At 39.3% G+C, this 24494-nt stretch overlaps 3 protein-coding genes and 1 pseudogene across 3 annotated transcripts; 3 read left to right on the top strand and 1 right to left on the bottom strand.

Moving 5' to 3' along the window:
- Window positions 1-3669: 3669 nt before the first annotated feature.
- Window positions 3670-6836, bottom strand: LOC144646740 (allatostatin-A receptor-like). The gene is made up of 2 exons (XM_078506426.1): window positions 5890-6836; window positions 3670-3709 (listed from the first exon to the last, which is right to left on the bottom strand). The coding sequence occupies exons 1-2, from the start codon at window positions 6834-6836 to the stop codon at window positions 3670-3672; spliced, it is 987 nt and encodes a 328-aa protein (XP_078362552.1).
- Window positions 6837-9604: 2768 nt separating this feature from the next.
- On the top strand, window positions 9605-10605 carry LOC144646730 (galanin receptor 2b-like; annotated as a pseudogene).
- Window positions 10606-13318: 2713 nt separating this feature from the next.
- LOC144666740 (allatostatin-A receptor-like) lies at window positions 13319-14799 on the top strand. Its single transcript, XM_078528125.1, has 2 exons — window positions 13319-13344; window positions 13418-14799. The coding sequence occupies exon 2, from the start codon at window positions 13419-13421 to the stop codon at window positions 14451-14453; it is 1035 nt and encodes a 344-aa protein (XP_078384251.1). The 5' UTR covers window positions 13319-13344; window position 13418; the 3' UTR covers window positions 14454-14799.
- A 3149-nt stretch (window positions 14800-17948) lies between these two features.
- Window positions 17949-19475, top strand: LOC144666711 (tachykinin-like peptides receptor 86C). Its single transcript, XM_078528095.1, has one exon. It carries the CDS (start codon window positions 18270-18272, stop codon window positions 19323-19325), a length of 1056 nt encoding a protein of 351 aa, XP_078384221.1. The 5' UTR covers window positions 17949-18269; the 3' UTR covers window positions 19326-19475.
- The last annotated feature ends 5019 nt before the right edge of the window (window positions 19476-24494 follow it).

The following is a 24494-nucleotide window of genomic DNA, read 5'->3' as shown; positions in this document are numbered from 1 at the left end:
ACTCTCCCTTTATGACGTTACATGTATTATTGTAAGTAAACTCGTCGACTTAATTATCTGAAGGATCGGCAACATTTCACCACTGCCACTGCAACATAAAAGGAACTATTATACCTCACCGAAGTTGAGGTAGACAGTTTTCTGATGCGAGTAGGGTGTAGATTATTTTAAACGACAACATAAAATAAAGCAGGAAGTGTAAATTGCACCTACATGTAAACACTTTCTACCTAACGAGAGAATTCAATAACATTATAATCTCATATTACGAAAAAAGGACCTTCTCGTCGCGATGGTAAACGGTTGAGAACGTTCGCTGAAAATTATATCAAGAACATTTGCCTGTGAGAATAGTACTCATTCAGCGCTCCGACGCTGATATAGCTAAATGAATCTGTATATTCTTGAAACATAGTGTTTATGCTTAACACTGTAAAAAATACCTTATTTGGTCTGAACCCGTCACAGTTCATAACAGTCCGCAAACTGGTTAACTTGCTGACACTAAATTTGTAACAGTTAAAAAGTGTTTTTCAAAAAAAAAAAACAAATGCGGATATGAACTATCCCTGACTAATTAAATGCTTTACAGAGCTTTCCCTTTCCCTCAGCTTAATATTAGATCTCTTTTACTACTGGGAACATGAGCAACTTTGAACAAGCCTAGAAATCGAGGAAACAAATGTCGCTTTCCTGTTTTTAGGGCCTTCAACACTTAGGTCAAAATGTTGACAAATGTCTTCCAAATCTTTGAGTTTGAACTTGGAATGAAGTTTGCCCCTTCTTTGCAAGTCACATATGTCCTCCCCCCTGTACTTCAATGGTTGGGAAAGGTTTATGTCGTCATACACCGACTGCCTCATCAGTGCCAAGGCTTCCTCTCTTGAAATCCCAGTCTTCTGCGTCTTCGTCATTGTCTGTCTGGCCTTCTTCATCTGATTCTTTTGACTGGTCAGATGGTTTCTTCCTCTGTTTTGCTGCGAGTCTGGAAAATAAGCTGCTAATCTGCTTTGCAGTGCGCCATTCCGCTGGTTTAAACCTGGCCATTCCACGACTGTCCTTTGCAAATCGCATCTCACGTGAGACCTACCAAAGATAGCGCAGGGTTTGGAGGGATAAACGGTTTTGTAGACAACATTGTCATGCAGGGCACACTTTATAATGAAATAACGTAAAAGAGCGAAAGATCCATCGCTATTCTCCAGTCAGAAAAATATCGCTTGTCTATACCTAACAATAGACGTTTCTTGCAGCGACACGTGACGGCTTTACCCCCTGGCCAGTTAACTGTCAAAAGTTTCCTATGCCGTGAACATATTGTCATTTGTTCTATCTCTTGGTCGCTCAACACAAACAGGCCAGCTCTATTTAAGATGAGGTCCACTTCTGAAACTCAGACACGCACGTGCTGCCCTCGTGCTCCGCTTGCCCCAAGAGAACGCAAATATCCACTCACGTCTTTTCTACAACTTAGCAAGGTGATCGAAAAAGCATTTTTGTCTTCTTCTTTGACACCTCCGCATCTGGAGTGAGACGAGTCAACCAAAATGGAAATTGAGCAAGCCATTTCATTACTTCTCTATCTTCCCTAAAGCGAAATTGACTTTCAAACAAAAACTGTTTGCGTGCTTGGTTAGTAGACCTGCAATGGAATGTAATCGAAACAGGGACGAACGTTAACTTTTATAATTGCATTTCTTTTGTAAATACTGAATAATAATAATAATAATAATAATGATAATAATAATAATAATAATAATAATAATAATAATAATAATAATAATAATAATAATAATAATAATAATAAAAACAACTTTATTTAACCACGGTAAAAAGTTTAAAGCTAAAAGCTTGTGGGGCCGTGTACAAATTAAACATTTAAAAAGTCATATAAAAAGACATCCTAAAAATATTAAGAAGATAGAAAAAATTCACTATTTTAACAACAATTTAAAAATTCAATAAAATTTAAAAACATCATCGTTCAGAATGACAGTCTGCGTGGATAACGCCTCGAAGCTAATATTTTTAAGAATGCTCTTGCCTCTTACTATGTTAAAAAACGACTTAAAAATACTAGTTTTACCGTTGTTTTACTGAGCAACTGCTTGCGTGGCGCGAACATAAAAGCACTGGTTTTCTAATATTAAGTTTATGTCATCATGGGGATTGTCAGAATTTAAAGTGCCCTTTTATGTTAATGAACAGCAGAAAGCCACAATTATTCTACAAACTTTAAGGTGAACGTTTTTAATGTGTCATTTCTAGGAAAAATATTTTATTCAAATTGTTAATACTGCACTTTGTTTGTTTTACCTTCCTTGAAGCCAGACAAAACGTCTTGTTCCCACGATGAAATATACATGCTTTTCTTGCTGGAAATAATTGAATTAGCACTGATATCACGAAAACTCAAAGCATTACTTTATGGCGAAGAAACCTATTCCCTTTCCCTCGTGGAGGTTTAGCGTCTTTCAAGGAATTAGGTCGGTTTAATATTAGGAAACATATCAGTTCGCATAGACGGTAACTGTTACAAAAAACAAATATTTTAATTGTTTTCTTTCTGAGGATAACATGTCCTTAGTGTAACTGATATAATTCATAAATAATCAGGGTAGTATAGTAGTACATTTAAAGCCTTTGCTCGAAAGCTGGGTATCGATGTCTAAGACACTAACTCGTGCCGAGACTTTGTACAAAAAATTTCATAGGTCTCATAGGGTTCTTCATAAAGCTTCATAATGAAGGGTTTATTTGCAAATTGACAGTGATGAATGGCGAGCGAATCAAAACGGAACGGGAAAATAATTGAGATGAACAATAAATCATAAATTGTTAACTGTAAATTTGACAATGGCAAAAAGTATTATATAAATCAGCATTTATCTTAATTAGTGTTACCTCACGCCCTTACCATCCTGCAAATCACATCTCGTTGTCCACCCACCCCCTCCCACCCCCTACTCCCCACCCTTCCTCCCACCCGACAATCTCGCTAGCCTCGGCGTCAATGCTGCCGTATCAGGCCAGTTCAGCCGCAAGAATTCGTGGTGAACCCAAGCTTCCGTGAAACCTTTGCCAATGGCTGAGCAAAGTTCATCCACTTCTTTTATACAAATCTGTTCCATGGATCGAAATTGTCCGACGTATTAACGAACTAAAACCAAGCTTCAAAGAGGCGGAACTCAGTTGAAATGTCCAAACATTTTACAAAAGTGCGGCCGTCTGACGGGGAGATTCGACCATGTTATTTTATCCGTTGTGTACTGGATTTGGGACTCATCTTTGGAATGTCAGATATCTGTTTTTGAAAAAGGAGCACGTATTCAAGGAGAAGATGTCGACAATGTTTCTTTGGTTTGAAGGCCGAACTGAAAGAAACGTGTTCAATTTTTGTCACGCAATCTCTGGCATAACATTCCCTTCGCTCTCGCTTAGAACGAATACTTTGCAGCAAAATCAAGGATAATATGACAAGAAACCAAAGCCTTTTGATTTCTGCACCTGGCGAGGCGTTTAAACGGCGAAATCCGGATAATCAGATCGACAGCAGCTTGAGGGAGCCGTACACTGTATAGGACTGGCTTTGAAAATGAAATCAGCAAAAGCGGTAAAACAGTGAACCGTTAAAAAATTTAAATTCGCTGGTCCAATTTCAACACTGGCCTAAAATGTTTTCCTATCTTTGGTGAGTAACTTGCAGTAAGGTTTATATCTGTAACTTTCCGGACCCTGGAGAAACTGTAATTTAAAAATGCCTAGTTTTGCGATTTTTGAAAATGTTGCAAAATATGGCTTCTAAGTTTGCATGCAGATCGTAAACGATGTACAGAAAACATTTAATTTAGTACGCATTTAAACTAACAAAGGACAAGTGTTACGCTGATGTGAAATTAAATCTGTTGCTTAAATATATCCAGAGATACACGCTGCTGAAGTTGACCTAAAATCACAACTTTTGTCACGCCATTTGGGCAATTTTTGGGGGGGGTGGTCTGTTTTCGTAAACAATAAAGCCAATCAATCAAAAATTGTTACCATGGTTACTAGTTGGGTAAGACCTCCATACGCTGTAAATATGGTGGAGATCGGCCGACCCCCTTCTTCTGGCCCCTGCCTGGATCTCTGAGTCACAAGCTCTTAAAGCACCAAATTTCGCTACTAGGTGGCAAAAGACTGCTGAGAGTATTCATCGTGTCAAGTTTTAATCGCAAGCTACTTTAAGCCAAGAAAACTCAAGCAATTAAGACTAACCAAACGATTTCAGGTAACCCCGGAAACGCATTATATTGAGGGTTTTTGATAACAGCTGTATTTTTGTAATTGTTAAAACTTAATGTGTTTGAAAAGGTTCTTCAGGGGAAAGCTTTAGAAGTTGTAATTTGTCTTATTTACCAATTTTTTCCTTATTTGTGCCCGGTAAAATACAGTTGGTGTAGATATTGATGCAAGATACGGTAATTAACTTCACGGGCTCAAAAATGAAAATAAAAGACTGACAACGGAGATATGTCCATGAATTGTGGGCAAATATACTGATAAAAGTAAACGATTCATTGGACAAAACTGAAAAAAAAAGAAGGGAGAAACGGGAGGCGCTTCCCGTTTTTCCCTCTCCCTTCCCCTTAAACGGGCTATATGTAATTTGCTCATCAATTTCTAAAACATTCGACGGAAATGCACTGAACCACCATGCTTTCAACGAAGTCCGCATCAGTTTTCCAGTTTTGGTGTCCTGGTCTTAAAAACCAAGGTATCGTAATTTCAATAACCAGCATGCATTATCCTCTCTTGTCCCAAAGTCCTTTCCGTTTAATCCAATACTTTTTTTTCTTATAGTATACTGAATATTTTAATGGTACAACAGGTTTTTTGGACGATCATTGTCATTTTGCATTTGCCGAAAGTAAGTACAGTCGAAGCTCTCGTAAGCGGACACCCTCGGGACGCGAAAAAAGTGTCCGTAACTGGAGCTGGCCGCTTACGAGAATGGTTCTCATAAACGGCCACTAGAGGTGTAGGGGAAAGATGGCCGCTTACGGGAGCTTGCCCAGCTAACAATAACCGGACGGACGTAGATGACGACAAAACAAGCACTGGAATGAGGTCCTGTAATTACTGTAAAATCGTTGTCACAAACGGCGATGTGAATTTGATTGATAATATTACACGATACAGAGGTTGTTAGTAGGATTTCCTTTCGGGTGTCCGCTTACGGGAGCTTAAAAACAAAGAAAAAGTCTAAGTCGTAATTTCTGAAAGTGTCCGCGGCCGGTTACGGGAATGTCCGCTTACGAGAATGTAAAAATACAGAGTTTGTATGGGAGTTAAAACGGGGTTTCAAACAAGGTGGCCGTAAGTAGAGCTGTCCGCTTACGAGAGTGTCCGTTAAGAGAGCTTCGACTGTATTGCTAAAAAGAAGAACAGTGAACCCACAGGAGGTAAGCAACACCCCTCAAGGAACTCGTCGACCGGTGTCACAGAAATAGTCAAGATAATGATGGATTCGCTTTTATCTCACTTAGGGCTCTATTCTTGTGATAGAACGATTATACATATAATATTTACATATAATAATTTACCCCACTTTTCCCTTAACTTTGAATACTGATTGCGATTAATTTCAACACTTTATTCTTATAATTCTACATTTCACTTATTTTTTTTCTTAAACGGCAACCTATGTCACATCCTTACGTTAAATTTACCACGGAGGGCAGAAATACCCACCATGTTTGGTTTTACCAGGTCTGTTATAAACGAGTGTCGAAATTGTCTATCTCCAAATTGATTTAATCGGCCTCAGATAACAAATGAGATTTACGTATAATGTCATTTTCAGGACGTTTGCACAAGGGTCAAGCGAGATTTATTCTGCATCAGTTAAATATACGTTTGAACCCGCTTCGATAGTTTGAACTTTGCATGGCATATAAAATGGGATTGCAAAAAGAATTCAGGAAAAGAAAAAACCGTGAGGTTCTATGGAGTAAATACAGTGTATCGTAGTTTTCTTGAATGATTTTAGGGTCAGCATTGATTAAGAAGATGAAAAAAACTGAGAATGGTAACGAACAAGCAGCAAAGACAGTAGTAAGCCAGATTAACAGGCGAGCCAGCTGTTTCTTTTCTTTTCTTTCGGCTTCGGTGACCGTCGATTCTACACAAATTGTTTTCGTAAAGTACAAGCCACGGATGATCTCAAAATAACAGAATAAAAGAATCGCAGAACTCATAATGCCAAAACATACGCAACTGAATGTGATGAAAGGTTTGTGAAGGGAATATTCGTCGAGACTCCATGGGCGTTTGCATGGATATTGAGAGTAGACAGTTTCGACATGCGTGTTGGCCAGTACATCCGGGATGCAAGATAACAATGCAACGAACCACAGCGTAGCTATAACACGCACGACCCCTTCTTCAGTTATTCTTAAACCAGTTCGAAAAGGTTTAACAAGCGCCAAATATCTTTCCACTGCAATCGTGCAAACTGTAAGAACTGCCACATTGATGGTGATTGGAACAACAGCATTTCCCGCAAACAGCTTGCAGATCAAATCACCAGTGAGTCCTTGCAGACGAACCTTCGTCAAAGCAAAGTCGTACAGGCCAGGACAGAGTAGCAAGGTCAGCAAATCAGCCACGGCTAAGTTCATAATCAAATAGTTTGTTGTTGTGTGCATTGAAGGCGTTTTACGTACAATGGCGATTGTGATACAATTTCCAACTACACCGAAAAGGACAATAAACGAATACAATACGGCGAAAATAATATCCTGGGTTGAAACGTTGATCCCCGTTTGGAATGAATATGTTGTATTATTGCCCATGTTCCCATGCAATACCATTAAGTATAGCTTTGATCGTTCCTTAATTATTTTGACAACGACAGTGGTTAAGTCCCAATTACAAAGTTTTAATCCCTTTAATGAGAAGCTGTTAGGGGAAGGAATTAAGTCACAGGTCTTTTTAATTCTTAATGAAATTTGATCCTTAAGGGTAAACCGCAAAATTCTTGTTTCTAAGCCATTATGTACGTGACTAAGTCGTTTTGTCGCCGTAAAATAGCCTGATACGAACAAATCAGGTTTCCCCACAAAGGCGTTATATATTAAACTGGCAATCAGGCGCCTGGAACAGGCTAGGCGTTCGATTTCGCGAACTGTTTAGTAGATAAGGACTTGGAACTCAACAATCCTCACTAACGTTTGCTAAAATCCGTTTGCTAAAATCCATGGATTGGCAACCATGCTTGTTAATATATCAGAGACCTTTCCTTTGGCGTTGAATAATGTTCTGATGTTTAACTGGTTTCAGTACGCTGTATTGTTCAGGTAGAGTGTAAAAAGAATCCAGAGTACTACGGTTAAGTTGGATTCTGAAGGTTGACGATTTGGTTTCTTTGATCCAGTTGCAAAACGTAGGTTTACTTGAGGAGAAGTCGGTTCCTGCTCTATAATGAAAAGCAGTTAGTTCAACGGTTCAAAGTCCACCATAGATAAGTTTTTTCTAGAATTGCTTGCTAAAACATAACATTAGAAGCAGCAAAAGCAATCGATTTGCTGAAAAACTCTCTACTGCCGACTGTTAGTATTGACCCATCAGTTACTTGGCTGCTTATGGAAACGATTGAAACATGGACCTCGTTTTTCTTTCAAAACAAGCCAAACCAACACGCTTCTTCGAAAAGAGATACCTCTGAACCTTACACCGACGCAAACAAACGCCTCACCGTGGACGTTGATCTGGCCAAACACTTCAACTCTTTTTGTGTTAGATGTGTTGGGCTTTTTTCATCTGGCAGTATATCACGCTCCGTCGGAAGTGTCGATCTGTTAATTCACATTTGCAGGAAGAGAAAGCTCCCTGATGTACGAAAACAACCAATAACATGTCATTTTCTATATTATACACTCTATGATGACTGTTGACTCACATGGTGAATCTGTATTAAAAAAGCTGCAGTGTGTCTGCAAAATGAATTGCTATAAGCAAAATTTAGATGGCTGTAAAATAAACATCCAGCTGATATAGATGTTTCTGTTTTTATTTTCTATATAGATATTACTTAAAACATGAGGTACACATTTTGCCGTTGATTTTTTAATTAGAACCTTATTTTGTGTAAATTGTCGTTCTCCTATTTGGATTATTGTCTCGCGAAAGGAGTAGGTTGTCTGACGCAAGGACATGACTGGCACTTTTGCGAAATTAAACGTTAACGAAATGAATATAAAATGCAGTTTTTTAACTGACATACATTTCCTGCATGGTCTTTACTTACATGATAAGATGCAGTTCACTTATTCATTCCTTTTCTTATTAAAAGGGAAACTGATAGACAACATAAACACCCACTCCTGGAGGACTTTCTTTCAAAACATCAGGGATTGAGCCAGTTCATAGAGCTTACTACCATTCCACAATTCGGTCTCAACATCAAAGTTTGAACACATTTTGTTTCTAGTTAGACTGCGAACGGTCCCTCCTTATCGTTTCCAAAAAGGGGAGCGAGAGGGGAATACTGCAATTCGCAAGACAATTTTTCATTCTTGATTTTCTTTAGTTTTTTCACAAGGAATTAAGGGAAAAGGGGAGACTGCTCGTAGTGTACATCGAGCTGACTCCGACGCGTATAAAAAATTGAGAAAAGAAGCACTGTGGAAACTTTTAAGGACGATTATTCAAATATTGATGGTCTTTGTAAACCATCCCAAGGCGGAGTTTACAGCCTGAGCAACGCAGACGGTCCGCAGATCTTCTTGACCGCAGCTACACAAGTGTGACTATTGGTATAAAACGGCTTAGATCACCACTTTTTTAACACCGTCCAAACTTTGTAAAAATAATATGATATTCGGCCCTAACAGCTCAAAAATATTCAACGCCCTAAATACTTCATCTTGTCAATTCCACTTAAAGAAAATGTCGTGGTGAGATGTTTTGCTAAGTGTCTTTTCAAACCATTCAAATGCGCCTTCATTAAAATATAAATGATATTTCGGCAGGTACGTACCCCAAGTTTCTCGACAACTATTTGTCATTGCATGTGATGGACAAAAAGAGGAGGCTTTTATAATTAAACATATTGTTTAACTACTGTCAAGTGCCAACATATATATCCAAGGAATTAATGACCGGCTCATGTCGGAGATAAAACTGCATGGTCCAACTCCTTCGAATGCAGCTTTAAAAATGAGTCTTCGCATCCCGTGCACGTGTTAACTTCCCTGGTGAGATCGTCTTCTTTGGCAGCACTCGTTCTTAAAATTAAAGTTTGTTTACCTTGCAGAAATGCACAATATAATCCGCTTATGACACTACCATGCGTCTTTCTTGAAGCTTTGCCATTCTAAATGAAGAAACTGGCACCTGCTATCACTGTTGATGAATTCCTGATAAATTGAGATCCTTATGTCCAGACGCCAACGCAGAGTTTGTTCCGTGCAAAAAAAACCTATTCAATAATATAAGAAGTACAGGACCCATCAAGGTTTCTCAAACAAAATAAGAAGACACTGCGTTTTGATAGACACCTGTCATCTGGAAGAAAGCAAAGCCGGTTTTTCTTACTGATTTTGTTTACGAAGAGGACAAAATGGAATATAACAACACGACGGCTATCCTTAACCAAGCAGAAAGTCCCATCAAAGGACAAGAAATCGTTTTCACTATTTTGTACTCTCTAATCGTTCTCCCTGGCGACATTGGTAACGCTATTGCCATCACTATCGTGCGAAGAACGCCATCAATGCACACGACGACAAACTATCTACTCTTGAACTTATCTGTGGCTGATTTGCTGACCCTGCTTCTCTGCCCTGCCTGGCTTGTACGAATTTGTTTTAGCGAATGTTCGTCTCGAAGGTTTTTCAGGGGATCTGGTCTGCAGAAAATGCTGTTGTTCCAATCACCATCAATGTAGCTGTTCTTACAGTTTGCACGATTGCAGTGGAAAGATAGCTGGCGCTTCTGAAACCCTTTAGATCTAAGCTGAGGATAAGCGAAGACAACGTTAAATACTGCATAGCAATGCTCTGGTTTCTTGCCCTGTTATCTTGCATCCCAGATTTTCAAGCTAGTACGTGCGATATCGAATCTTCCAAATATCCGTGTCCTTGGAGTTTAGATGAGTATTTCCTTCACAAGCCTTTCATCGCATTCACCTGCGTTGGTTTTGGCATTGTGAGTTCCCTGATACTTTTTATTTGCTATTTTGACATCATCCGTGGCTTGTACTTCACAATAACAATTTGTTCGGAGTCATCGGTCATGGAAGCAGAGAGAGGAGCAAAGAAGCAACTGGCTCGTCTCCTCATCTGGTTGACTGTCACATTTTCTGCAGTTTGCTCGCTTCCATTTGCTATTTACTTTCTTTTTCTTATTTCCGCTGATGTCAAAACAGTCCAAAACAACCACGACACACTGTATTTAATCCACAGAGCAACTCGATTCTTCCTTTTCTCTAATTCTTTCTTTAATCCTATTTTGTATGCGTTACAAAGCTCGAACTACCGAGATGGGTGCAAGTTGTTTTTTAGCTTCGAGCTAAAGTGCTGTATACCTGAGGTAACAAATTATGCATATGAAATGTCATGAAGTCAGGTATCGGTGTCAGACAACCGAGGCCACAACTTTACCACACGACGAGAATGTTCATGTGATTAGCTGATCCACACAAATATGGAAAATTCACTGAATACACCAGTAAAACATCACATCAAGAAATGATATTGCTATTTATCTTTCATTAAGCTAAAGGCTCAACGTGCACAGCGTTTTACACAGGCTGGAGGCTAATTTCGTGAAGATTATCCCAATACCATGACATGTTTATAAGACAAAATATTTTAAATTACAACTACAAATTAGGTGTCACATCAATTTAGCCAAGGGGGAATCCTCTTCTAATAGGGACACCTACCTAAAATAGAGCTGCAATAATAAGAAAGCTAAGAATAATACAAATTGGCTTATTTATAAAATTTGTCATTATCGGATCGAAACGAAGTCAAGTAAATTTACAATGTGTCACTTTGTGACAATAAGGTTGCAGGTTGGACGAGGTTGCATTTAGGTTGCAGATTGGACAAGATCCAGAGAGGATGCTTGAGGCGAATGTTTGGAATTTATTGCCCAATGAAGATCTCAAACCATGAACTATACACAAGAAAACTGAGATGTTACCTGTGTCTGAGATGATCAAGGTTAGGCGCTGGAAGTGGTTAGGCCGTATCTTGAGAATGGAGAACAATACCAACGCAAAAGTGTTCTTGACGTGGACATCTAATAATAACAGTTCTTAGCACGCACTTTACATACGTCTCAGTGCATCTGAGGGTAAAAGAAGAAGAAGGAGGCCCAGAACGACCTGGCGTCGAATTGTAGTGCACAAAAGGAGGAGGCTAGGCTTTAGCACGTGGAAGGAGATGGAAGAGTAGCGAAAGATCGTGCGAGGTGGAAGGAATTGACACACGGCTTTATGCACCACCTGGAGGTGCCAAAAGGACGATGATTAAGATGTGCCATGTTGCTGACAGGCAAATTTCTGTTCACCAAAGGGTAGATTCGTTTCCAGGTCTACCTACAGGGCCGTATACCAAAAAATCAAAAAAGTTCTGACTAATTTTAAAAATATATTCAGGCCTTTAAATTCTTTGGAAGCTATAATAAGGTTGTCAAACGTATAGCGGCTGTCAATTAGATTACCATACAGGTGGTTTGCGCTCTTTGATCGTACGTAATGCGTGCTGAATACGGCGGGTAGTAGTGCTGTTTTCAACTCTAAGCTCATTCCTTTCTTGACTCTGTTGGGTAAATTTCGCATAAAGACGCACAGTATGGTCAATGCGGGCTGTTTTACAGAAATACAATAACGTACATCGGTTGGACAAATATCACCTCTACATCAGCCATATGTAAGATGCCATTTTGTTCACTATTTACCCTATTAAGACTATAAATGCTTGTCTTCTTTTACTCACGAGAAGGCATAGACAGATTCATATAATTAGCTTGCGTGCAGACTCGCTGGCTTGGGGCTACCCGGCGGCGAAATATAGAATTCCCTCAGCCAAGGTAAAGGACAATAATGCACAACAGAGCCCTTGAAAAAAAAAAACGTTTTTATTCATCACAAATGTCTTTTCAATTAATTATCAGCGCCAACATGACGGACGCACCAAATGTCATACAGTACCTATCGCTTCACTCCGATAACGAAATGCAACCGCGCTTCTATTGTTACATCTTGACGTTCCTGGACCCGTTGTACTCGTTATCCTACTCACAGCTCAATCTATATATTTAAGAAAAATAAAGTAAATTTACCATGTTTCTATAAAAATAAGCCTGAAAAAAGTAAGGGTAATTGTATGTTCGTCGCCTAATCTAAAGTTCTCTCAAATAGTTTTAATTTTTTGAGTGTCCATGATGACTTAATAGAAACACTTAAACTGTTTCTCCCTTTAAAAATAGACTTATAAGCTGTCAAATGGACCAACTTTTAACCATCTGTTGTCAAAGCTACCGCAAAATGAATAACAATTGTGTTTGTTTAATGCAGTTGCCTTCCTCAATTATGCTAAATAGATGTTATTTAAGCTAGCTTGTTCGCCAAGGGGAGTCCACGTTCTTGATATATTGGTTGTTTCATACTTTTGTCGATAAATTAATACATCCATCAGTAAATATGATCCTGGCAAACTCGTGCAGCAAAATGACAACAAAATTTCAAGCCAGTTTTATAACTCAGAATTGACGGTCATACATCACAGAAAATGATTTCTAATCTTCTAACAGAAAGCAGTTCTTTTTTTCTCTACGAACAATGTTTTTAACGCAAGTCCATAAAACCACTTCATTCACGATCGGTCTATCTAAGCGGTTCATATTACAAAATTTGGACCGCTTGGTGTACCAATAAGAATACCCATTTTACAATTATGGACCGGTTTTCTGTATTATCATGCCGTAAAACATTCTTCGTTGCATTTTTATTGAAAAGCGCATTTCTTTCGCCGACATTTATAGCTGCCTATTGCACATAGCTCATTTTATAATTTGACTTCCTTATTTTTTTTTCTCTTCCCCATGGCGACAAGCTGCAAACGGTCTAATTATTCAGGTCTCCAAAGGGTCTCCAAAGAGTAAAATGTTTTAAGCTGTTTCAACCAATAAGAAAAGAGGCAGACAATTATTGATTTTTGGACCAATTAAAACTTGGAATTATAATGCAATTCTCCATTATCCATATCAAAAAGGTGCTGAAGTATATTTTACGGCTCAGTACAAAAGATTGCCGCATATCGAGTTTTCACTGCCAAAAGCAACCATTAGGTAGGTTTTTCACTAGACAGAGAAAAGTTTAAAACTTTGTCCACCTTAAGCCACCTGTAACTTTACTTTTTAGAATGAATGGAAGTAACATTAGTGCTTCTCATCTCATCACTTCTCAAGACATCGTATTTGCCACACTATACTCGTTCATCGTGTTTTTCGGCGTCGTGGGAAATGGCATCGTGATCATCATCGTGCAGAAAACACCATCAATGCACACAACAACAAACTATCTGCTGATGAACTTGGCTGTGGCAGACTTGTTAACGTTGGTATTTTGCCCAGGTTTCTATGACTTCGCTTTACACAATTTTCAATTGAGCACCACGTCGGGGGACATCTTCTGCAAGCTTTTAGCTGGAAACGCAGTCGTTTGCATTTCATTTGATGCCTCAGTGTTAACTCTTTGTGTGATTGCAGTGGAGCGATACATTGGTATTGTAAAACCGTTTAACAGCACTGGGCATCTATCAAGAAAGAACGTTTGCTTGACTATCGCTATTATTTGGCTGATGGCGGTCATTTCAAGCTTTCCTGATAGTTTATGGACTGCGTACAACAGCGAGGAAGCTCTTTCTTCGTTGAGGTACCCATGTACGCGCCCATGGACTGTAAAGCGCCAGCCTTCGAAAGTCAAAGCTTACATCATAAGCCATTCTCTTGTTCTTATCGTGCTTCCTTCCATTTTGATTTCTTTTTGTTATATTTCTACTTTTACAACGCTTAAGTCGACTTCGAGTGAACCGGAAGAGAACGAAGAGAGCAAACAGAACATGAAAAGGCTTTTAAGACTTCTTGTTTTGTTGGCAGTGGCATTTTGCATACTCTGTCTGCCGTTTGCAGGTTTCTTTTTTTATGTTGCCTCACTCGGCCCTAACCAAGTTAAACAGCGCTTTGCATCTTTGTTTCTTATCCACAGAATTGTTCGCTTTTTGATATTTTCCAACTCATTTGTCAATCCCATTTTATACGCTGCCCAAAGCACAAACTATCGAGAGGTGCTGCAACACGAACTTTGCTGCAAAACTAACACATACGACAATGGGAGGGAAGCAACACGCGCGGGGAACCGGAGGCTGAAACACGAACATGCTGATCATGCTGTGTGACATCTTACATGAGGTCTACACATAGCGGTGGGGAGTGCACTATATATAACCTACATGGTTAAAAAGTTCATATTAATTGACTGAAAATTTATGCAAACGAGGAATTCAAAGCATAAAATTTTGACATCGTCACGTAGTAAATAGCACAGAAAAAATACATAAAAAAACGTTTTTGTATATGTATTGTTTCCATAAAAGGTTAAAAACGATCATGAATGAAAAAGGAAATACTAACAAGACTGTCGACCTTGAGCAAAATTGCCAGAATGTCTAAAAATACATATATTCATGCGCACCTTTCAATTTTAGACCAGCTGGCGAAAAAAGTTCTCAATAATTCGTGACAATTTCCCATGATTATTTAAGTTAAAAAGGTTGCTGTTGCTCAACGTGGTAATATACGATATTAATAAAGTACATTATTAAAAATTAGAGCATTGTATAACAGTTTACAGCCGTTGGATTGGCCTAGCGCCCATCGGATATTTAACACTGAATTATCCTGCGAAATCGCTCGGGATATGAGTTGATAATTAGGCCGCCGAGTGGCTAAAATCAGACGATATTCCGTAAGAGTGAGCCGGAATAAATGTTTTATTAGTCAACAAGGAGAAGCCACGAGCCAAGCGGCCCACACTGCCGGAGCTTATCCCGGTTTCCGTAGCATTAAGCGGCTAGGAATATTTCTACTCCACCCTGAATGGGATGCTAGTCCATTGCAGGGTTCCCCCCCCCCCCCCCCAGCATTATGTCGCTGGTACCCATTTATACACCTGGGTGGAGAGAGGCACTATGAGAGTAAGGTATCTTGCCCAAGAACACAACACAAGTGACCCCGGCCAGGGCTCGAACTCGGACCGCTCGATCCGGAGTCCGGCGCACTAACCATTAGGCCACCGCGCCTCCCATTAGTCAACAAACTGTCAACGAAATATATTTCAAGCTAAAAATGCTGTGGTTTTGCACCGATTTGCAAGACTTCGGACGCTGCAGAATCATGGCAACCTTCGTATATCGCAGGTTATTATTTAACAGATGCGCGCGCTGCCCATATATGGTCAAAATGTTAACGATATCCGTCATCCGTACATAACAGATATCCTGCGATATTCGTACGTTGCGAAGATTCGTCCGAAATCTTGTAAAGCGCTGCACAATTACAGTTTTTCTATGTGCAAAATGTGTTTCGTTGACAATTTGTCGAATAATAAAACAATTATCCTGCTCAATCTTGCGGAATATCGTCTGTATCAGCCGGGGGTGGGGGGGGACTCGCATACGAAAGTGACGGGGATGCTCGTCGTCTCGCTTAGGGGTGTAAATTTCGGATTTTTCGTCTCGCTTAGGGTGTTCCGGGAAAAAACGCCCAAAACGCCAATATTTTTAGCCATAATGGTCTCGTTTAGGGTTATACACGAAGAAATATACAAATATAAACTACATTCTTAGTTTTTTTGGTATCTTTTAGGGGTCAAAAAAGCTTGAGCCACACCCAGATTGGTCTCTTTTAGGGGTTCTTTACAAAATTTCCGACGAGCATCCCCGTCCGTTTCATATGGGAATTCCCCCCCCCCCCGGGAGTATCAGGCGATATTCCGCGCGATTTCGCAGGATAATTGTTAAATATCTGTACTTAAACGGAGGAATATAATTGTAATTAATCCATGGTAATCAAGATTTAGATATCCAAACCACCGTCACTGTTACGATTTCCTTTGCTTTAACTTGATGAGTTGTTAAGGAGTTTAGGAAGGGACATCTCCGAACGAGAGTAACCGTAAGAGGTGACCAGAAATGCAAATGAGCTCATAATAACGAGATCCAAGACCATTAAAGGTTTGAAGTAGTGCACAGTAAACACTAGGTGTAAAATATTTAACTCAAATATTAATTGGCCATCCCACGTTAACAAGCTTTCACACATAAAAATCAAGACATAATGGGCGAGTTATCATCAGGGCTTTTAATTAACAACAGTTGACTTGAACACCATCCATGGCATAGCCTGCATGCAGGCTATTGGTGAATTTCCACTGACGCAATCTCGTTCCCAGAGCCCACGTTCCCCTTGACCCTTTGACCCTCGTTTCCCGACCGCTGGTCAAGGGGAACGTGGACTCTAGGAACGAGATTGCCACTGACGCATAATTTTTTACGTGCGTTGACGTGCGCAACTTGAAAAATTCAGAGACAATGTATGAACGACTTTTAAGACGAGTCGTTCATACATTGTCTCGAATTTTTTTCACCGACGTAAACGTACGTAAAAAAATGCGCGTCAGTGGAAATCGATCTTGTGCTATTTTCCTTACGCGGAAAAGGGACGTCCCAATAGTTCGCGTGCAGCAAAGGAAATAGGAGACGGCTGCGCACAGGCTATTGATGGCATGAACGTTCGTAAACAATCCTATCCTAGTCTTTCTGAACTTTTCCTCTTGTCGTCAAAAATGGGATTTTTCGCAATTTAACTCAACTAGACGGCCATCACATTTCTCAAACTTTTCATACGGCTTTTGAGTGAAAAACTTTCAATTAAGTGAATGACATCATCATCATTTGAAAAAATCGAGAAGTTGGAAACTGAACTTAGACAAACAATTTATTGCCATGGCATAATTATTGGAGATTAAATAAAAGCTTTGTCGTAATTGGTCCATTTCCGCTTTTAAGTGAAAATTGCCGCTCGTCTCGGTGACAGCTGTGCCTATACGGTCGAATCTCGATTTGACGACCTGCTACATAATATAAGTCATCGGTCTGACGAACAATATTCTTCGACCCAGTAAGTAAATAGAAAATATATATGGAAAAAAACTCGGATAGAACAAAATCTCGTTATAGCGAATATAATTTGCCAGTCCCTTGGCCCTTCGTTTTTCGTTATATCGAGGTTCCACTGTAATTATTATGTCAACAAGAAATAAACTAGACGATTTTAGTGTTCATTCCCCATTAGCACGAATAAGAAAATCGAGAAATTGGAGACAAGACTGAGAAACCTCATGCTAAAAAAAGGCCAAACACGTTTTTTTTTTAAAAAAAAAAACCTTTAGGGCAAAGCAATAACAAAAAGCTATATCAATATCAATGACATCTGACACTTTAACATTTCACTTCCAGGATCTTAATATCAATTCTTCTCACTGAATTGCCATTCATTTCTTATAATAATTGTTAAGAGAATTTGATGGTCCATAAAGACAACATCCTCTTATTGATGTTTTTTTTTTTTTTTTTTTTCATTCTTTTTGCCTTTCTACTTGATAACGTATTAATGGTGTAAAGACTAATTCGATTTTTAGAATTTAAAAATCCGGTTTCAGTTAGTGGATAATTCGTTGTTTAGCTTAGGCTAATTGAAAAAAACTGTCAGCCTATTTCGTGAGTATGCAAATTTTTATTTAATGTATTTGTTTTGAGACCCATTTAACGAATTTGAATACTGCAACAAAACATAAAATAATTATATTTTTATTAGCAGTTGATGTATTAATGCGAACTCGCAAGTTTAACTTCGTATTGGCTCACAGGCCTGACTCGCCCACCATTATACGTGTTCAGATCTTCCAAAAGGAATGAACTAACAGCTGAACTTACAAAATTCACTCAGTGTCAAGTAAATAATTTCAAAAGGACAACGACTTGTGCTAGACAGGATGAGGATGATAAAACCTGCTGCTTTTACCAAAATGCTGTATTAAAAGGATAGAAAGGAGCTGATCTCAACTGCGCGAGAAACCAAGCAAATTCCATCACCAACCGACGAGATTCAGCGCATTTTTCGCACAGTTCGATTTGTTCGCCACCACTGTGAACATGCGCTTCGAGAATTCTAGCAACAATTTTACCGTCAACGGACAAACTGAATACAGCATCAGTTCTCAAGACGTCGTATTTGCCACACTGTACGCGTTTATCGTGTTTTTTGGCGTCGTTGGAAACAGCATCGTAATCGCGATTGTGCGAAAAACGCCATCCATGCACACAACAACGAACTATCTGCTGGTGAACTTGGCTGTGGCTGATTTGCTGTCGCTATTATTCTGTCCCGGCTTTTATGATTTTGCTTTACACAATGTCAAGCTTGAGCAAACTGTTGGAGACTTTGTTTGCAAGGTGTTTGCAGGGAACGCGGTGTTGTCTGTTACAGTTCTCGTGTCAATCTACACACTGACTGTAATAGCTGTTGAACGATACTTCTCCCTTGTTAAACCATTTAACACAACTGCAAGACTTAAGAAAGAAAACGTTGGTTACGCCATCGTAATAACGTGGATACTAGCTTCGCTTATCTGTTTACCGGGATTCTTATCAAACAATTACGATGGATATGCCACAAAATATCCATGTAATCGACCGTGGACTCTAAACAAGCTCGTTCCGTTAAAAAAGACTTACATAATCGCATTTTGCCTCATTTGTATGATAACGCCTACATTGGTGATATTGTTTTGCTACTTTTCCATTTTGTATGGAGTACACTTCAAGAAGAATATTTGTCGTGAAATTCCTGGTAAGGTCGCGCCGGAGGAGCAATCGAAGAAACGTCTTTTAAAGTTGCTTGTTTCGCTTGCGGCAGCTTTTGTTGTTTGTTGTTCACCGTTCGCTGTGTTTTTTCTCTACGTCTGTTTCATTTCTCAGAGTACATTGAACCGGGATTACGACACCCTTCACCTTGTGCACAGATCGGTTCGCTTTCTTCTTATTCTAAACTCATTTATAAATCCACTTCTTTATGCGGCGCAAAGCTCAAACTACAGGCAAGGATTCAGGAGAATTTGCCTGTTATCACGAACAGTTGCAACGGAAACAATTTCTAACGGAGTGTTCAATTATCATCAAGAACCTGTGGAACTGGGGCAGCGACTTTAGGGACAGATCATTATTTTTTTAAAGGGGAGATTAAAAATCCTGAAAAAAAAATTTTCAAAAGCAAAAAGCCGAAATATATTGTTTGCATACATCAAAAACATTGTCTGCAGGAAGATGCAGTCGGGAAAAAATTGTTTGAGCAGACAACAAAAAATTTTATTCCCCTTCCAAAAAAAATAATAGTCCGTCCCTTAGAGATCGTTATATCGTAATTCAAACTGACAATTGGGTTCGTTCCCCTCAATTCCTCGGGTGGGGAACCTCCCATATGAAAGGGGCGGGGATGCCCGTAGTGTCGCCTAGGGGTGAAAATTACGAAGTTTGGTCTCACTGAGGGCGTTCAGGACAGGGTGCCAATATTTTAAGCAGTCAAAGTCTCGTTTAGGGGGCACCTGAAGAAACATACTGTGTTGGCGGCTACACTGATCAGGTGTAAAACTTGTATCTTTTACGGCTGAAAAAAAGCTTGAGCCGCGCCCAGGTTGCTTTTCTTTTGCGTTCAATTCACATTCTCCGACGAGCATCCCTGTCCGTATCATATAGCAGTTCTCCCGCCCCGGGCTCGCTGCATTTCCATTTTATCCTCTTTTGTCGTCTGTTTTCAGTATTTGAGCGAGTTTTTAACCGATGTTTTAGACAGATGCTGTTTGCACATGTTAACGAAACTTAAGCCATTATAACTTTTAAATTATCCATTATCCAGGACATTCCATTATCCAGCGCAAAACTGAGTGAAGAGTTTATAATTATATTAGGCAGCAATAAACCATCCCGGTTAGCTTCTTCCCATTAACTGCTTTAGTACGTGTTATTTTATCTGCCTGCCATTAACGGGATGTTAAAAGGAATAAAGGCAATAAATACTTGGATCGGAAATAGGAGATAGATTTTTAATGGAGAAAGACCGGTTATATTTATACTCCATTGTCATAAGCCGATTTAAGTTAAGTTCAGCATGCTGAATAAATATTAGCTCTTTTTAACTAACTCAGTGATCTTGATGGATATATTTGCCGCGTTTCGAAACTCAAAATTAAGAAAATAATTTAATCAGGAGACTTGTATATATCCATTCTACCTTCATGTAATTGTTCCCTTGCTATGTTATTTTAGTAGAAACTCAGCTGTGTTCTATTGAAATCCGCGAATCTGATTGGTTCTCCCATTGTTTTCTATTTTAACAACAGAGTGTTTCTGTCGAGGAACTATCGGCTGATAGTTGCCCCGCGGAAATTTGATGTTCTTAAAACAAATATTAGCCCGAGAAGCGAAGCTTCGAGGGCTAATATGCTAGTTTTAAGAACATCAAATTTCCAAGGGGCAACTATCAGACCGATATTCCGAGACAAAACACTCTATTGTCTTTATTGTTCACCACTTAATTTTCTTCCGCGCGCACATACAAAAACAAGCATCGTGAATTATTTTCACTTTTCAGGATAAAAACTCAATTGAAAGCCGAAACTTAACAAACGAAACAAAACCAGACGAGAAACCCACTAAATGCAGTGAATTTGGTTGGGTTTTTTTGTCTGCAGGCAGCGGTGAGGGTAGAAGGCGGAATGAGTTTGCGGAATGGCATGTGGCATGACTTGCGGAATGGCATAATTATGCGGAATGTAATTTACGCGGGATGACTCATTGACATAAATTTTACTGAAGAGCGCGCCACTTTTTAAAGAGCAGACGCTTTATTAAATACTGCGGGCTTAATGATGACAATCGATTGAAGATAGCGTTCTTCACGGATTCTACGAAAAATATTTCGGCGGCCAGTGTTTCCCCAATGCTAAGGATTTCCCATTCTGTGGACGGTTTATCGCTTTTAGTCAAAATATAAAAACAGCGACGGAAAAGCATCCGACCGTAGATCTTTATACTACAAACCGAAAAATGCCTCGGATACATTACATCTTTGTATTAATATTCATGTAGCGGTTATTAATACTGTATAAGTTAAACAAAAATCGAGACAAAAGTCAGTTTTGGCGGATATCATCTCAGCCTCAGTAAGTAGAGGGTACAAAGCAGAGAGATTATGAACATACGGCATATTTGTTTCATTAGAAGTCTACTAGCCCTGCTTTTCGTTATCTCTTTCGCAGCCGCTCGGGCTGAAATGACGCAACGCTCCCGTTAGGCTCGAGTGCCGGGCTGCGAAGGAGACTAGCTTTTCGCCTCCCATTACGAAGACTATATAAACTCAGTGGAAGACTTGAACATTAACTTAAAAAAGCGGCAACCGACCGCCGATCGAGTAGAGCGAAACTTTCATATATGACTATATCACTGCACGGTAAAACAAGCTATCGTATTTAAATCTAGCTCGCATTGCAGGTTTACCGATAAGCAGATAAGGAATCCGGCGAGTAATTATCACTCCTACTTGTTTGAATACTTGGCTTACTCTTAGGAAAAGAAAATCATTCGCTAAACATACATTATATTTTACCGCAAAGATCACGAGACGCACATCGATAAAATCCACTGCGGTGTAAATAGTGTCACACCAGCGGAGAAGCCGTGTCACGATCTTTTATTCTGTAAAATAAAAATACCAAAAGTAGCTGTCTTCAATGAAACACTAGCTTTTTCCCACCCCTACAATTTTGATTTAAAAGAAAGAACAAGGCAGTGACACGGTCACCATTATTTCGCGGGCGACTAAAACACTCACTCGTTTCATTTTAATTTAAATCGTTCTTTTAAAAACTTGTCTTCAAATGGGTTGAACTTGACAGTTGTGTGTCTTGCCTTGAAGTACGTAGCTTTAGAACGAATATCGTTCTGTATTTTGAGGCAAATAGACAAGAGTTTTCATTCATGTTAACAGAACTACTCACACAGCTAGTCGATAATTCAAGTCCTCGGAAGCGTCACGGCAAATAGCGAAAATAATTTCTCTGCTTCTGTTCGGCGTAAATCGGTGATTTGAACGGTGAAATAATCTTTACAACGATGTTCTATGGAAGTTTCCTCGTCCATACTGCTCAGTCCTTGATTGTTTGAGCCAGCAGTATTTAACAAGGCGGCTTCTCTTTTAAAATTTGGCGCGCTTTTTAGTATAATTTATGTCAATGAATCATTCCGCGTAAATTACATTCCGCATAATTATGCCATTCCGCAACTCATGCCACATGCCATTCCGCAAACTCATTCCGCCTTTTACCCTCACCGTGCAGGCAGCTTGTTTACAAAAAACAGTCACGGGCGGGCACTATCGATCCGGGCATTTTTCACGGGAGGGCACTATGGGCTGATAGTTTTAAGAACATCAAATTTCCAAGGGGCAACTATCAGACCGATAGTTCCGAGACAAAAACACTCTATTGTCTTTATTGTTCACCACTAAATTTTCTGCCGCGCGCACATACAAAGAGAGCATCGTGAATTATTTTTACTTTTCAGGATAAAAAAACTCAATTGAAAGCCAAAATTTAACAGACGAAACAAAACCAGACAAGAAACCCACTAAATGCAGTGAATTTGGTTGGGGTTTTTTGTCTGCAGGCAGCTTGTTTACAAAAAGAAATCAGGAGCGGGCACTATCGATCCGGGCATTTTTTCTTCAGCGGGCACTATGGGCTGATAGTGCCCTCCGGCGGACGGGCACTATCACGTCACGTGTTCAATTTAAACCAATCAGAATCGGAGAAAATTTAGTGGTGAACTATAATCGCCGATAGAACACGCTCGCGCGCGCGTTGCTCTTTGCAGGGTCAATAGCCCAATTTCGATATATTAAAATTCAGCCTAAAACAATAGACTCAGGACGAGGCTCCGGGACCCAACTATAGAGTTTGTGGGGTTTATTCCCCGGAGCCTCGTAGTGATGTCTATTGTTTTCGGCTGAATTTTAAAATATCGAAATTGGGCTATTTTTATTGATTTTTGGCTTAAAAGTACATAAAATTGTAGGTTTTGGACTACAATTAGACTGCAATTCTACTAAAACAATAAGACTACTCGCCCTCGTTTTCTCTGAGCGATAGTCACCTCAGCCGCGCCTCGTTGACTATTCTAAAATAAAATAAATAAAATAAATAATAAACTTTATTTATCCTGAAGGGCCAATCAGTGATCATTAGGTATAAACTGGCGATCAGCATTAAGTATAAAATACATCTATTCTTTAAAGTTGTAGAAGATTTATATATATACATATTAAAAATTGACATTAAAAAAATACAAGTATTCTGGAGTTTATGTATCAAATTCAAGCATTTAAAAAGAAGAGCAAAGGGCAACAAGCATAGAAAACTCTCTCTCATAGAAAAAAACTCTTTCATAGAAAACTCGGGCTCGTAGTCTAATTGTTAAATAGAAAATTCCGTTCAGACGAATTATGCGTCTTCTAACGGTTGTGCTTCTCTAACAAAGAAAGTCTTTGATTGAAGCCTATTTACCAGTGTTATTTGCAAAAGATATCACAGTGTAGTTACAGCTGTGAAAGGTGTCTATGTTCTTTTGTACTGGCTGGATTAATTCATTATTATCAAACTGCGCCTGTAGTTCAAAACTCAACAAAATATTGCGTTTTGTGCTGCCGTCAATCATAGATATGGCGACAGTCAACAAACCTTGATAAACAAAACAGTTCGAAATCTACCTGAATCACAACCTAGTTGAACCTAGAGAAGTTACCTTTCGAACCAGTTTAATTTGAGCTTCTGTTTCCTGAGAGGTCCGCTTAGATGATTGACGGCAGCGAAAAAGGTAGCTGTTGAAGTCAAATTTTGATTTAAGTCATCAAATGTTAATAAAAAAAAATAATGCCGTTTTTATGTCATATTCGTTGCAATTGAAATTGGCTTAAATGAGCCATAAAGCAAAAATTAAATAACAATTTGCATACTCCCGAAATTACCCTGGGTGCCAGAGGTTTTTCTTGCGCGGTTTCCGGTGTCGGTCATGTATCGGACATTGAATTTGACTTAACAGAATCAATACATTCTCAAGCAGACTGGCAAAAAGAATGAAGAAAAAAAACAGTAAGCCCATGAAGCTAAGCATCCCCCGCAGGCAACTCCGCTGCTGAGGGAAGACTAGGGACCATCGAAAGGGGAGTAAACGAGAAAGACTAGGAACGAAAAACGCATCCTCAGGCTTCATTCCTAGTCTTTCTCGTTCACTTCCCTTTGGTTGGTCCCTAGTCTTTCCTCAGCAGCG

The sequence above is a fragment of the Oculina patagonica genome, chromosome 1 (assembly GCF_052425735.1).
Source record: "Oculina patagonica isolate OP01 chromosome 1, crgOcupat, whole genome shotgun sequence".
In the NCBI taxonomy this organism is placed as follows: Eukaryota; Metazoa; Cnidaria; class Anthozoa; order Scleractinia; family Oculinidae; genus Oculina; species Oculina patagonica.
Note: the sequence above shows the minus strand (reverse complement) of the source record. Positions and strands in the feature narration are given on the sequence as shown.

Bases quoted from the DNA above. Each gene is read 5' to 3' on its own strand.
- LOC144646740 (XM_078506426.1), bottom strand. From the start codon at position 6,836: ATGGGCAATAATACAACATATTCATTCCAAACGGGGATCAACGTTTCA. The intron at 3,710-5,889 runs TAACTGATGCAG...CAGATATAAACC, and splicing joins AGCGGGTTCAAACGTATATT to TTACTGCAAGTTACTCACCA.
- LOC144666740 (XM_078528125.1), top strand. From the start codon at position 13,419: ATGAATGGAAGTAACATTAGTGCTTCTCATCTCATCACTTCTCAAGAC.
- LOC144666711 (XM_078528095.1), top strand. From the start codon at position 18,270: ATGCGCTTCGAGAATTCTAGCAACAATTTTACCGTCAACGGACAAACT.